Source organism: Pavona decussata, unplaced genomic scaffold, assembly GCF_977016875.1.
Source record: "Pavona decussata unplaced genomic scaffold, jaPavDecu1.1 SCAFFOLD_127, whole genome shotgun sequence".
In the NCBI taxonomy this organism is placed as follows: domain Eukaryota; kingdom Metazoa; phylum Cnidaria; class Anthozoa; order Scleractinia; family Agariciidae; genus Pavona; species Pavona decussata.
The window spans coordinates 607,501-622,500 of NW_028145541.1; the positions used below are offsets into that span (position 1 = coordinate 607,501).

Below are 15,000 nucleotides of genomic sequence, written 5' to 3' on the forward strand. Positions count from 1 at the left end.
ATTGACAAACAAACAAGTGTTATACATTCGAAGTCGATTGAGGAAATCTTCAAATGAGCTTAGTTACATACTTTGATGAGCCAGCTACCTGTGCTATGCTCTCCCGTCATGATTCGTTCAACATCTGGTACAGGGGAGGCGGTTCCTTAAAGCAAAAAGACAAGAAGTGTTCATCAATTCGAGTCATTTCAGGCCGTCTCTTACAAATAAGCTCTATATGATTGATGATCAAACTACCTGTTTCCAGAGGTGGTGGATACGTCATAGCTGGGATAACTAAATCAAAATAAAAACAAAATATATAGTGATATGTTCAACCCACATTAGGAGACCATTAGTACATAGTGATGTATGGATGGAGAAGCCATAAATTACATAACAGTACATTTAAATGCTTACCAGTTTCGTTAACGATACGAAAGATGATATAAGATCGTTTATAATTGCCATTTTTCTTTTTGAATGTGTTCCGGTATTCCAGTTCATCATCTTGTGAAACATTTCGTATCACCAGGAAACCTTTCCAGTCTATACCATACTTGGCTGTGTTGATGATGTGAACATCCCTTGTCAAGTTCAATCCTAAGATGAAGTTCCAGCTTTCCATATGAGAAGCTAAAGACCTCCAGTCCCAAGAAAAATAAGAGAAGTCTTTACCAAAAAATTGCGGGTTCTTTATCATCACCGATGGCAGCTTCACTGTGGTACCAGTTTTTGCTGGCCATGATAGGACTATCTGAGGATTCTTAGCTTCCTTGCAGCTTGTAATCGTCTTATTCAATATGCCTCCATCTACTGGAATATGTAAAAAGGTTACTTGATATTATAAACGTAAGAAAACTAGTAAGCTTGTGTTGTTTCATCATGGTAGCTTCTCAATGAACTAGAATCAACCGCAGTTTAAGGTAAGCAGTTATTAATGGTTATTCAACCTTGATTACCTGCTTGGATCAAAATGCTGCTCTTATTAAATTATATACATTTATTATGCAATAAAGTCAGAATCTGCTGCGGTTATTTGTTTATGGATCGTTGCAAACTGGAGAAAGATCCTCTTCGTTTGTTTAGTACCGGAGGGTACCCTTCTCTTCAAGGATTTTGGGATAAACACATGTATTTTCTCTACCTTTGTTATCGTTTCAATCAAGAAGGAAAAGGGCAGTATATTTCTTGTCACCCTGCGAGCAGAGCCTCCTTATGTCTTCTTCTCAACTGAGGAGGAGAAAAGGAGGCTCTGCTTGAAACGCTTCAACTCTTTGAAGCCGCCGCAGCCCGAACTTCTGGACTAGTCAATCTTGTTTTCTCTCGTCAAACTGGTTTTTTCTAGTGGGAGCGTCAGTCTAACAATATATGCTTACATAGTTTGTGCAACAAGTGAGCGGCTTTGCCAATTCAGTGTGATTATTTTATTAAAAACTCTAGCAGTTTATTCTTAAAGTTGGAAAAACTTGTCAGAGAAGTGATTGTAACAGGAAGGGAATTCCAGATCTTTAGGAATTGGTAAAGAATTGTGAATTTTTTCAGATTAGTTCGGCAATGACGCACGCGATAGTTGTTGGCAGTTCTGGTGCTATAGCCATGAATTTGACTGTTTGTAAAAACTGAACAAGTTGAAAAACAAAGGAGGCAAAAAGTTGTTATGAAAACAGTACATAAATTTCGCTCTTTGAAACGGGTGGACCCGCGTTCCGACTTAACATAACATTTATTCAGGAGGCTTAAGTTCAACACAAATACAAAAACATCCTGAATAGCCTAAAATCGTGGGATTAACCCTGTATAAAAACAATTTCCCTGACTTGTCAGCGACCTTACAAACCATGGTCGGTTAAAATTGTTTCGTCCCGGTCAGTCCCGGTATCCGGGCTGGAGTGTTCATATGGGAAAAATTTCCAGCTCGGTTACCGAGATCTCGGTCGCAAAAACCGAGATCTCGGTAACCGGGCCAGCCCGCCTTCTCATATGAACACATCGAAATTTTTGTAAAGAAAAGAGTGGCGAGGCAAGACCTCGGAAACCGAGCCAGCCCGGTCGACCGGGCTCATATCGAAGAGGCCCTAAGTCTTCTAATGTTTGTTGTCCTAGTTGGCCGCCCAAGTTCTTTGGTTTCGCATCATGAACTCGTCAATTTACTTTGCCAATGTTTGTCGTGTTTTCAATACAGTGGAACCCCGTTAATACGACCACCTTCGGGCCGTGAAAATGTGGTCGTAATAACGCAGGGCCGTAGCCAGAAAAAAATAAGGACTGAGGCAGTATCCATGGTTTAATTCCGGGCCTAGCAATTTAGGGTCTTTATGATGATTACGTTTAACCAAAACACTGGGATCAAACCTTATTTGACAAAAATTCCGCTAAGAGCCCTTAAGGCCATCTAGATTGAGGTGAATTTTTTTGGGGGGGGAGGGGGCTATTTAAATGCTACTTTAGGGGCTCTGTGCTCTTGTATGCGGCTGTTTAATGTGTTTGTTGGCGGTGTGTTCCTATAGGAAGGCTTTAGATAACAACGACCTAAACCAGGTTTGCCTGACCAGAGATTTCGTGAAAAGAAGGGTTTATGGGGGGGGGGGGGGGGGGGGTGCTCAGTCTCGCAGGCTCATAAAACTTGGTCTCGGCCGTTCCCATTTGAGGATTTTCATTTCTAAATGGCAACGAAGTTAGCTGTGCCCGCTAGCATGCCACCGCTGTAGAGGCTCGGGCGGGTCCACAGGGATTTCGCTAATGCAAGGCCATTCAGCCTGTTAGAGCCCATCGATGAACGGTTCAATTATCCTTGGTTTTATTTTTATTTCCCTTTGTTTTGGGGTATGGTAATGTATGGTAAGGTGCCCAGCCAACTGAAAAGGAAACACGCGAACCGTTTTTCAGTTGGAATTTACTAGCCACGGTAAATGTAATTAAGCAAGACTAGACTCAAAAAATGATTATGCTTGCTAAATTTCGCCTATATTTTAAAAACATAACCAATATCCGGGTTGATTGAAAACAATATGCGAGTCAGCGAGGCATGAACAACCCCCAACATAAATGCTAACTGGGGAGCTATTTAAGCTAACCTTGGTGCTATTTAGGCTAACCGGAGTGCTTTTTAGGAAAACCGGAGTGCTTTTTAGGCTAGACTGCAAGCAGTCCCTTTCTGGATAGTCGAGGTCGCGCAGAATAGCCGAGCGCGAAAAAACTGGAGCGAACGAGCGGAGGGGGGGGGGCTTGGGGAGAGGCGGGAAAAAGGTCTCTTCTCGTTTATTTCTCCTCGCACCAGTCTCGCTGCGCTCGACTGACCAGAAAGGGACTGCTTGCAGTCTATTTTTAGGCTAACCTGAGTGCCTCGCACGTCTGCCACGCATGTAGCCTCCCACGCAGTCGTTTTTAGGGGACTCGTACCCTAAAAACGACTGCGTGGGAGGCTACCACGCATGCCGCTCACAAATTGTGCATCCCCGCGGGCAAGTCTGAGCGAGCTTATTGTTCATATTGTAGCCTGCGTAGCTGGCGGTTTTGGTGGGCGGGAAAGCCAGGCTAAAACGAGTGGTGGAGCTACGGGTGAAATGGGGAGAGAACAGCGACAGTCGCGGCGAAGCCGCGTCAACGAGCGGCTTTCTCGTTGCCCTCGCCCCATTTCCCCGCGGCTTCGCTACTCGTTTTGACTCTCGTGCCCGGCTTTCTGGTGAGCCACCCATAAAAACCGCCAGCTACGCAGGCTATTCATATTGTTGCTGCTTCTTGTGTCCCCGAAAACAAGTATTAGTCCCTTGGCGGTATATAGGCAGCCGTCCACTGCTGTTTAGTATTTGCCAATCACTCGAGCCCTGCACCTTATAGCAAAGAAATGGGCTGATAAGTCAGCCGGACTATTTATTGAGCTCTCTACACAGGAAGCGTTTTCACGGTTTCCAAATAACAGGCCCACAAATCGCTAGTTGCTGAAACTATCATTTCCACAAGTTAGCACTGATTTTACAATATTAGATCACTTTCTAAAGAAGCGTGTTAAGGATATCTAACGTAAACGGCGTCTGTGAAGTCATGCGTGAAATTTGAACTTTGCTCGGATCGCCATGTGTGGCAATGTAGGAGAATTGAGACATAAACAGCGAAATACTCTCACAAAATTGAAAAGGGTTATAGTGCTTATTTGTGGGTTTACCACAAAAAATATAATTCCTAACTCTTGAGACGTTTTCAAAAACATGCACGTGTTTCTAGATCAGTTACTGGTTATGGCCGGGTAACGCCGCTGCGATTAAAGTTATAGTACGTCTTCTTACCTGGATTTCCACAAGCAAAAACAAGCATCCTTGAGAGCAGGATTAGGGGAAAATACATCATTTCTTCGAGGCTTTGAGCACCAGGAATATATATATCAAGCAAAGTTGAAACAATGATTGCAATCTTCCTGTTCTTTTAAAGCTATATTTCGATGAATCGCAAATCTTGAATATGTAATAAATGTGCAAATCAGTTAAAAAAAAAAGAAAACTGTCATTGCTGTCAGTCAAAACTGGCCGTTAAACCTGAAGCCATTTATTCCAAACTTGTCACAATTGAATTGGAATGAATAAAAAGGCGCGTCATGAACAAGACCGATCACATAAGGCCGAATGAACTAGAAACATACGGTACATACGAAACATACAATTTTCAATACGAGAGATTTCGCGTTTCACTTAACTTTAGTTTTAGAAATTATGTTTTTAAAAGCACCAGTTTTTAAGCGAAATCCGTTAATCAAATTGTATCTGGACACAAGAATGATCATTCTCGGTCGCATTAACAAATGTAGTGATTTACCGTTCGATATATTGCTCGTTCTTCGCTTTTCGGTATTCCGCGAAACGAAACGAAACAAACCGAAAGTAAAAGGGATTTATTACACATGCAAGAGTGAACGATGGCACTAAGAATTATTCCCTTCCTTCCAAAACTGTTCTCGATCGCTAGATCCCTTGTTTCGCAAAATACCAATAGCGATACAAATGTGAAAAGAATCGAAACTGTCATTGCTATCAAAACTGACCAATGTGAAGCCATGTTTTTTGACAGCTCTTTGTCATCTTCATCTTAAACTCCTGAAGTGCAATTTATGATATAAGGTACATAGAAATGCAAATTTTACAGTTTTTTATGCAAATAAACGTTGAAAAGTTTCAGGCCTTTCTTTATTTGTGACAAAAAACCTAATTTTTTCTAATATCGCTAGTTTTTATTTTAAACTGTTTCTCAAAAACGGCCCTAGTTAAAGCATAGGATTAAAGCGATAACAACGCGATTAACTGAAGTACTGATGAACGACCGAGTTCAGACCGCGGCCATGTGCTTTTTTACGGCAGAAATTTATTATACATAAACTGGTGCAAGTATATAAAAAAATATGCCATTTTTGCCAGTCACGTTTTAAAATTCAGTTCTTTCGTTTTCTGCATCCAATGCCGGATCAACACACATGTAAAGAAGAGATGAAAGAACACATACTACTTTTACTGAAATTACTTTTACTTGTTATGGGAGCGTACGTTACTTCGCGAAGCTCTAAAGACTTGGGCATGCATGTTCACGTGCCAGAAGCACTTGTTTTCATTTCAGGTGGAATTAATGATGTTAAAAACGCAGCGTACAAAGAACCAAAATAAATATTTTTCGTTAATAAAGCGCAAACACCTGCTCACTGAACGTATCTAAGGGACGCGTCTCTTCCAGCTGGACATGCAAATGAACAACTTTGCCCAGCCTATTTGGAAGGGAAGCATTAAAAAAATTGTCCAATCTCCTTGAAACTTGGCAAACAGTTTGTCATCGTCATCGTTATGCCGAACGTTTTAACGATTTTGGAGTGTAATTGTTTCAAGTTATTTGACGTTATGAACCCAGGAATTGCCAAGTGGCAGTTAGGAACACTTTTACGACAGAAAGATTATTGAATACATTTTCTTTGATCAATTTTTTTTTGTAAACAGAGAAGAAAGGGTCCTTTTAAGGATCAAAGATTTTGGCTGTGGGTTTTCAGGATAAAAAACCAAGCCTTAAGTTACTTGAGTATACTTTCATGAATTATGAACTGAATTTGGTAGGCGTAGGTAAAGGACGCAAGAAATAGTTTAGTAAACAAGACTGAAAAAAAACACATCCTCATTCGAAGAGAAAATACCGCTTGGAAGAGAGAGACATTCGAAATCCCAACAATGGCTATCCACATAAACTCGAGATAGTGTCGATTCTCATCGACCGACCACGTTTTAAAGAAAGTAGGGAAAAAGCTGTCATTGCATTTCAAGTCAAACTGCCATGTCTGAATAAGACCTGATAGCGGTGTCTTCGAACACGTTTTTGTGTGATTATCATAGCGACTGGCTACAAAATGACTGCCGCGGGGAAGCTATAATGATGGCTCGCTTGGATTTGCTTATTCATTATTAACCTAGCTAATGTTTCATTTTCTCGGCCAAAAAATATCCGGCATTTTAACCAAGGCAACCAACCCACTTTCTGCCGGAGATGTACCGAAATCGTCCCTACAAAAAGAGAAACAGTCTCGTAAAGTTTTGTCTAAAGAAACGTCTGATTGTAAACCGGGTCATGAAAGCCTGTTTTCTGAGCTTGTCAGCTATTGCCGTTTATGAGGCTTCAGTTCAGATACAATCTCGGCATCTCAGCACGTCAAGGATCTACCATCGACACTCCTACTTTCACGAGAGAAAGCCAGCTCGACTGGCAACGAACCTGGGGACTCAAGAATACAGTAACCAAAAGCACAACACGGGGATCAATGTCGCAAGCAGTGAGAGCCAATAATGGTCGCACAATCGCAACAATGGCCGTACTTACCTGAAGCGTGAAAGTTGCACACAAGGATGAAGGCAAACAAAAATATCGTGTAGAGAACTAAGGTTTCAGCCATAACTTTCCATTGGCCAGTAAAGCCGATTTTTATAAAAGTGTGCATGGAACAAGGTCGGGTTGTCTCCTTATAGGTACTGTTAAAACAGAACTAACCAAGGTTTTGTGGTGTGCAGCTGTACAAAAACACTCAACCTTGAATGAAGGACTGAGATACTGAGATACCACTACATAAACGAACAAAAGGCAAGGCCGTTAAAATCTTTACGAAACTGTCAGTTTCCATTTGCTCGGCTCCCGCCTGCCATCCCATTGCCTCTTTAAGCCTATGGATCCTCGCGATACAAATACTGAGAAGACGGGAAATTAAATGCGGTGGAAATGATTTGGGAAGAGGAAAGCAAAGAAGTGGGAGGAAGGATTGGTTTTCAAATTTGTGCGTACATGTGAGACAACCAAGAAATATTGCTAGACTTGGCTATTTTCATTGCACAAGGATGACCAGAGGGTGGTTGGACACGGTCCGCAAAGCATGCTGGGGCGAGTTGTCGGTTCGTGGTCAGTTGTAACAAACCTTCGTGCTGTGCAGATCTCAAGGAATGACAAATTTTCGCTTCAAAAAGGCAGAAAATCGGTTAATTCGGTAATTTATTCGATAAGTTTTCTCCGGTTACCGTAAGCGCGCATCGACTGACTAATTTAACGCCCAAAACGTTGGGTTTACACGGCGATCCTAGCGATCGATCGATCGAAAGCCGGTACAGCCGAAACTGCTCCATGTAATCAGTGTAATCACTTCCATACAATTGCAAAACCAATCCTGTTGTCCTTATATGAAATCGTACCTTTTGAATTATAATGTACGATCACGGACTCGAAAATCTGGCAATGAAATATAAAACGAAATGAAGTTAACAAGGATTGTAGGGAAATGAAGATTTTCACGGCCTTACTGGATAGGAATTTCGTTTAACCATTCTGTATACTGGTTGCCAATGAGACTGGGACATGGAAAAAAGCTCTCACACAAGTTCAGCTTGCAAGAGTCATAAATTTTAGCCACACAGGAGTACTAAATTAGTAAATATATGTTTGACACAACAAGTTCTTCAATAATAATTTGTTTTATTACATCACATGTTGCATGAGGGAAATGAAAACATCAAATTGATCTTGAATGAAATAAGTCAAAAAAAACCTTGTAAACAATGCCAAATACTCTACCTTCCTTTACTGGGCAGACCCTTACTTTGTATGGAAAGACAGTGTAGTGGGCCCTGGGTGCATGCTCCCTCTTTAATTATATATTTAAAAGAAAATAAGGCCTTTTAATACAAACATCAATACACAAAACAATGTTATGGAGATTATGTACATTAGTACCCTCAAACATAGAGAGTGTGAAAGCCAAATAGTAGGGTGGTAAGGAATCACAAATGAACAATAAAAATTCAGAGTAAGTACAAATAGCTGCTCAAAAATGATTCCATAGTCCAACAAACTATGATAGCACACAATATAAAAATATTGACTTCACAAAAGTTTTGCCCCCCCCCCCCCCCCCCCATCCCCCTTTCCCATTACTACAGTGGTTCAGCCTTGTGGGAGGCGCGGTGGTGTAGTGGTTAGCGCGTCGGACTTTCGATCGGACGGTCGGAGGATCTGGGGGTCGTTGGTTCGAGGCCGGGTTGGTCTCTTCATTGCTGTGTTGTTTCCTTAGACAAGAAACTTTGCTCCACATTGTCTCTCTTCACCCAGGTGTATAAATGGGTACCGGCGACATACTGCTGGGGGTAACCCTGCGATGGACTAGCATCCCATCCAGGGGGGAGTAGCAATACTCCTAGTTGCTTCATGCTACAGAAACCGGGCTAAGCTCCGGCCGTATGGGCCACTTAGGCTCTTGTGCGACTTTACCTTCAGCCTTGTGAAAAACTCCAAAAAACCTGTGAGCAATATTCTCTTTGATCTTGGAAGATTTCTAGTTCAGTACTAACAAGACAGACTACCAAATATCAAATCTATGTTTTTATTTTATTTCAATAATAACAATAACAATAATAATGAAAACTGCTGTACATATTGCACATGTAATTCATAACTTGGCAAAGGGGCACAGTATTATAGTCACACTAGATGTCCTCCTCTCCTTTACATGTACTAGTCACTTTAAATCTACAACATATCTATGATGATTATGTTATTGGATAATTTGGAGAAATATTGAAATACAAATTGAGGGGAACTCTGCTCACAAGGCATGCCCCCCACTCATAAACTAAGGGCCTGTTTGCATCGAAGTGTATTTTGTACACCAATGTGAAGGTGGATGACTCGACATAGTTTGCAGAGCATACCAGAGATTTCCGCCACTGACGATAGTCAAGTGCAATTGAGATCAAACTTGGCAAAGGAGGATAGTATTTAATAGTCACATTAGATGTCCCCCTCTCTTTAACATGTACTTGTCACTTTAAAGCCTACAACATATCCAATAATTATGTAATTGGATTGGAAAAATATTGAAATACAAATTGAGGGGAACTCTGCTCACAAGGCATGCCCCCCCACTCATAAACTAAGGACCTGTTTACATCGAAGTGTATCTCGTACACCAATGTGAAGGTGGATGACTCCACATAGTTTGCCGAGCATACCAGAGATTTCAGCTACTGACAATGGTCAAGTGTAATTGAGATCAAATTAGCATACATCTTCTTTGAAGGTCATCTTGCAAATCAGCTGTCAATCCCTTTTATTAACAACACAAATTACATACAATCTATACACAATTATAGATTAATACAATAAGCACAGAGGTAATAAGCCAAATCATCAATAGAGATTTCATATATGCTTGACTTTTGATGTAAAATATATGCCTGAAGTGACCAAATATTTTCTTGTATGGGAATATATGGAAATATATACAGTCAGTTAATGCATAGAGTGTATAAATATACAGCTCAGGCATGCAAATTATTGTACAAGCATACAAGATATACTTTAAAAGTATAAGTAGAATGTAATTTCTGCACAACTGATTCTTAATTTATGGAACTAAGTCGCAAGTGTTTCCCCTTTTTAGTTATTAATTTTTCTGTGGATCTGTGCTTGTGATAATAATATTTCCGATATTTTAGTCGACATCTACCAACAGTCCATAGCCCTGAAGCCTCAACATTTTTGTCCTGAGGTGAAATAGCAGGTCATTTAGAACAGCCGGCTAGAGCTTTCACTTGAGCTCTAATTGTAAACCTAGAGACAAATCAAGCAAAGAGGAAAACGTCACAATAAATCTTTGTGTTACATCGTGACTCGCTCATTGTTTGCTCCTCACAATCGCCAAACTTTAAACGCACATAGCAGAAAAACGGTGAGAGGTGCGATGGGGTGCGATGCCTTAAAATCCAAGAGCAACTTTTTATTAAACAAATGGTGTAACTTTTTTTCCTGAAACCCTGACGATATAGCGTCAAAAAGCAAACGCGTTCATTGATCATTGCACGTGGAGAAAAGCGGCCATATTGGACAAGCTTGCGAGGAAGTCGAATATTGACGACAATAACTAAGGAAATTATGAGAAAATACAATCACTGGTCACCTACATACCTCGTCACTTGTTGAATCCTTTCATTTGGAAGAAAAGCCGTCTACACGGTAAATAAAACAGTAAATAAGACGAAGCAATCATTCGCGTGAAGATCCTTCCTAAAAACGCTGGTGAAAGAATACGGTGATGTGATTGGCCAATTACTGCTACCATGATGCTCTTCGGACCGTGTCCAACCACCACTGGTCGAGGCACTAAGCGCATCGTTGGTTATCTTTCTCATGTCCAACGCGCGCTCGTGTAATAATTGTTAGTTATTAAAACTGGATCATTGGGCACTACATATTATGACATAATATGCGATTAACACAGTCTATATAGTGTAACATTTTAAGCGACTAACTTTCGTCGGTGTTTTAGTATATAGTTAATATACCGACACGAAATTAAGCAAGTAGTTATCTGCTTAAAATTTGACAGTATTAATGTACCGACGGAAAATAAGCCAGTAGTTATTGGCCTAAAATGTCACAGTATGTACTAAGTGTTAATATTCAGACGCAAAATAAGCCAGTAGTTACTGGCCTAAAAGGTCACACTATGTAAAGAGTAACTATATACCGACGCAAAATAAGCCAGTAGTTACTGGCCTAAAATGTCACACTATGTAATAAGTGGATGCAAAAATCGGCCAGTAGTTACTGGCCTAAAATGTTGCACTAGGTAATGAAAGCGGTTCCAAAATCGGCCAGTAGTTACTGGCCTAAAATGTTGCAATATGTAATGTAAGCGGATCCAAAATCGGCCGTTAGTTACTGACCTAAAATGTTTCAGTATATAATGTAAGCGGATCCAAAATCGGCCAGTAGTTACTGGCCTAAAATGTTGCAGTATGTAATGTAAGCGGATCCAAAATCGGCCGTTAGATACTGGCCTAAAATGTTTTAGTATATTATGTAAGCGGATCCAAAATCGGCCAGTAGTTACTGGCCTAAAATGTCACAGTATATAAAGATTAACATTATACAGACGGAAAATAAGCCAGTAGTTACTGGCCTAAAATGTCACACTATGTAATAAGTGGATGCAAAATCGGCCATTAGTTACTGGCCTAAAATGTTGCAGTATGTAATGTAAGCGGATCCAAAATCGGCCAGTAGTTACTGGCCTAAAATGTTGCAGTATGTAATGTAAGCGGATCCAAAATCGGCCGTTAGTTACTGGCCTAAAATGTTGCACTAGGTAATGAAAGCGGTTCCAAAATCGGCCAGTAGTTACTGGCCTAAAATGTTGCAGTATGTAATGTAAGCGGATCCAAAATCGGCCGTTAGTTACTGGCCTAAAATGTTGGACTAGGTAATGAAAGCGGTTCCAAAATCGGCCGTTAGATACTGGCCTAAAATGTTGCAGTATACAGTCGAACCTGTATTAAACGGTCACCCTCGGGGAATGGCTAAGTGACCGCTTAATACAGGTTGCACAGAATACATCTCTTACTTGGTTAAGAAAGTTCGGCGGTAAAATGGTATGACGAAGAAGAACATGGTATTCAAACAGACTAGTAAAACATTAACGCCACGATTGTGTGAAGCTCAATTGCACGCTATTTGTTACCGTATTTAAGTGGTTTCCTTTTACAAGGTGACCGTTTAAAACAGGTCAAGACAAAAGAATCAGCTCGCTGGGACTTAGTATAGGGTGACCGCGACCGCTTAATAGAGGTGACCGTTTAATACAGGTCAGAATTACAGTAAATAAGAGGAGTAATTTTCGGGACTTTGACAACTGACCGCTAATAGAGGGTGACCGCTTAATACGGTGCCGCTTAATACAGGTTCGACTGTATAATGTAAGCGGTTCCAAAATCGGCCGTTAGATACTGGCCTAAAATGTTGCGGTATGTAATAAGTGTTAATATACAGACGGAAAATAAGCCAGTAGTTACTGGCCTAAGATGTTGCAGTATGTATTAGCAGCGGTTCCAGCCACACTGTACAATTTAAACGAATCAGAATAATCTCGAATTAACACGAAATTGTATTTTCAAGCCACGTTTACGTTGAGGTTTACGTTGTGGTTTCCGTTGTTGACACGGGCAAGCTAGACCATGCCTGATACATGTTCACCGTGTTAGCTACAAGCATTCAACAAGCAAAGATACAAACACAATGCACATATAAACAACTGCTTTATTTTGTTATATAATAAAAATATACTGACTCTTTTCAAAGTAAGGTTTTCAATGTTTTTTTCCCGGGGTATCCAATCGATGGAAATCGATGATTGGAAATTCAATCGATATCAATCGATAAAATTAGTTAATTTGTATCGATACCTACACAAAAACCGTTCATCGATTGCTATCGATTGGTTCAGCAACCTTTAACAGACGTCACGCACGCTACCTGTTCGATCATCCGCCATTTTTAGGAAGCCCTGGGAACGAAATACCAAACACCAAAACTAAAATGTTTCATCGCTTACTACTTTGTTGTAAAAAACGAACGTCTTTTTTATATTTTGCTGCATATTGTATACCAAATATTTAAATTATTTCAAACATCAGTTATTTTATAATTAAAATCCCGACGACAAAGAGTCCATCTGGCCAATGGATGACACCCCCAACACAGTAACTTGTGCTGAATTGAAACAGTATTCAGCACAACTTTCTGTGCATGGATAATATCGCAAAACGCGAGGGGATCGGGAAGCCAATTTAAGGAATAAACACTTGGAAAATATACGAGTACATGTCTCTTTCTTGCCTACATGTCTACGTGTGCATATTAGTTACCACTTATACACATAATACTTGTAAAAAAAAGATAACGGGTATGGTCTGAGACTGAAAAATACGTCCTCGCCATGATGATATGAATTGAAGGAGCTTTGTGTTGGGCATATACTTACAAAATTTGGCATATACTTACACAATTTGGGAAGTAAAATTGATGCATTTAAAAGCAAGCTTTAACGATAACGATTCTAAGTAATAACATAGCGTGCAACCTAATTGCGGGCTCAAGGAGAGACCGCAATATTTTGGACGCAAGATCTCGATCTTGAATCTTGAATCAAAATATGTTCGGCCAAAATCGATCGATAAATCCTCGTAAACCAATCAGAATCCATTTCCACACGAACAAGCATATTTTAAAAGATGGCCGCCGCGTCGGCCAGTGTACTCGATTTTCAAAGCCAAAGCTTCGCATTATTGGAGTGTTAACGTACTTTTAAGAGATTGACAATAGAAAGAAACAATTTTCTTTAAACTGCGACTTTTTCGGCCGCTGTTTCACAAGCTGAGAATGGAAACGCGCGACCGCTACCAGTACGCTGCACATAATTATATTTGATTGTATTTAAATCTTTTGAATCAAAACTTCGAAAACAGCGTTTCCTTGATTAAATAACGCACAATAGTTCCGGGTGTAATCGGACGTTTCAACCCATCGAATCTCGGATGTAAATATTGCGCAGTACGCTATACCGACTGGCTTCAACACGGCCATGCAGGTTTTTTAATCTAACTACCCAACGCGATGACCAACCAATTTCAATGCTCAACAAAAGTTTTATTGAAAATCCTTCGACTCAAAAGTGTTCTAGCCCGCACTTCCTAACCATTGGTTAGTTCTAGTCTAATTCCTATTGGCGTTATCATGGTACATTTCTCAACATACGCACGGCCGTGCGTCCATCAGATGACGTGTGCAAGTCAGATAGAGAAGCATGCCTGCACTATGTCCGTTATAAAAAAGCATTTTACAGGGAGACAACAACATAAATAATGTATATTTTTAAAAGTTTGTCGAAGTTTAATGAAACGCTAAGATTAAACAAATATGACAAAATGCTTTTACCTTTGTGTTTTTGTATAGCACATTTAGGAATTTGGTAATTAATCAGGAACAAAACCTGCTTTCCACGAAAAATTTACTTTATTTTCACCATGTCATAAAAAAAGTGGTTCATACTTTTACTAAACGTATCTCGAGTTATGGCTGCACTTGTGAAGTTTGGAGAGCACTCAAGAAGCGTCTCTCGTGCTTTACAAACTTCTCGCGTGCATCCATAACTCGACATACGCACGCTAAGCATGAACCAATAGACCTTATCACGGTTTTCGACGCCATTTCGACGGGTAGGCAAACACGTCTTGAAATAACAGTGTTTGTATGGAAATCCGATGTCAAATAATTTTCATAAAATATCGCTTAGAATGAAAAATTCACAAAACTTTTGGCACTAGGAAAAGGATTTCAAGAAAAAAATTGGAGGGATGTAGCAGTGAAAGAAAGCGTCCAGTCGTGTTTTAAACTTTAGCCTGTTTGTCTACCCGTCAAAATGGCGTCGAAAACAGTGGGCCAGTTAGGCCAGTATCTAACGGCCGATTTTGGATCCGCTTACATTATATACTGCAACATTTTAGGCCAGTATCTAACGGCCGATTTTGGATCCGCTTACATTACATACTGCAACATTTTAGGCCAGTAACTACTGGCCGATTTTGGATCCGCTTACATTATATACTGCAACATTTTAGGCCAGTAACTACTGGCCGATTTTGGATCCGCTTACATTATGTACTGAAACATTTTAGGCCAGTAACT

General features: G+C 40.2%; 1 protein-coding gene and 1 long non-coding RNA gene across 2 annotated transcripts in view; both read right to left on the bottom strand.

Annotated features, from left to right (window-relative positions):
• The window catches only part of LOC146469056 (uncharacterized), a 6,599-nt gene extending 5,674 nt beyond the window's left edge, over positions 1–925 (bottom strand). The window contains exons 1-3 of the mRNA XM_085123604.1: positions 400–925; positions 238–276; positions 89–145 (exon numbers count right to left, since the gene is read on the bottom strand). Of these exons, the coding sequence (XP_084979730.1) occupies positions 89–145; positions 238–276; positions 400–682 (379 nt within the window). The 5' untranslated portion in view covers positions 683–925. The remainder of the gene's footprint in view (positions 1–88; positions 146–237; positions 277–399) is intronic.
• A 7,921-nt stretch (positions 926–8,846) lies between these two features.
• LOC146469057 (uncharacterized) lies at positions 8,847–10,628 on the bottom strand. The gene is made up of 2 exons (XR_014867282.1): positions 10,444–10,628; positions 8,847–10,089 (listed from the first exon to the last, which is right to left on the bottom strand). It is a non-coding gene; the product is annotated as an uncharacterized LOC146469057 (long non-coding RNA).
• Between the last annotated feature and the right edge of the window lie 4,372 nt (positions 10,629–15,000).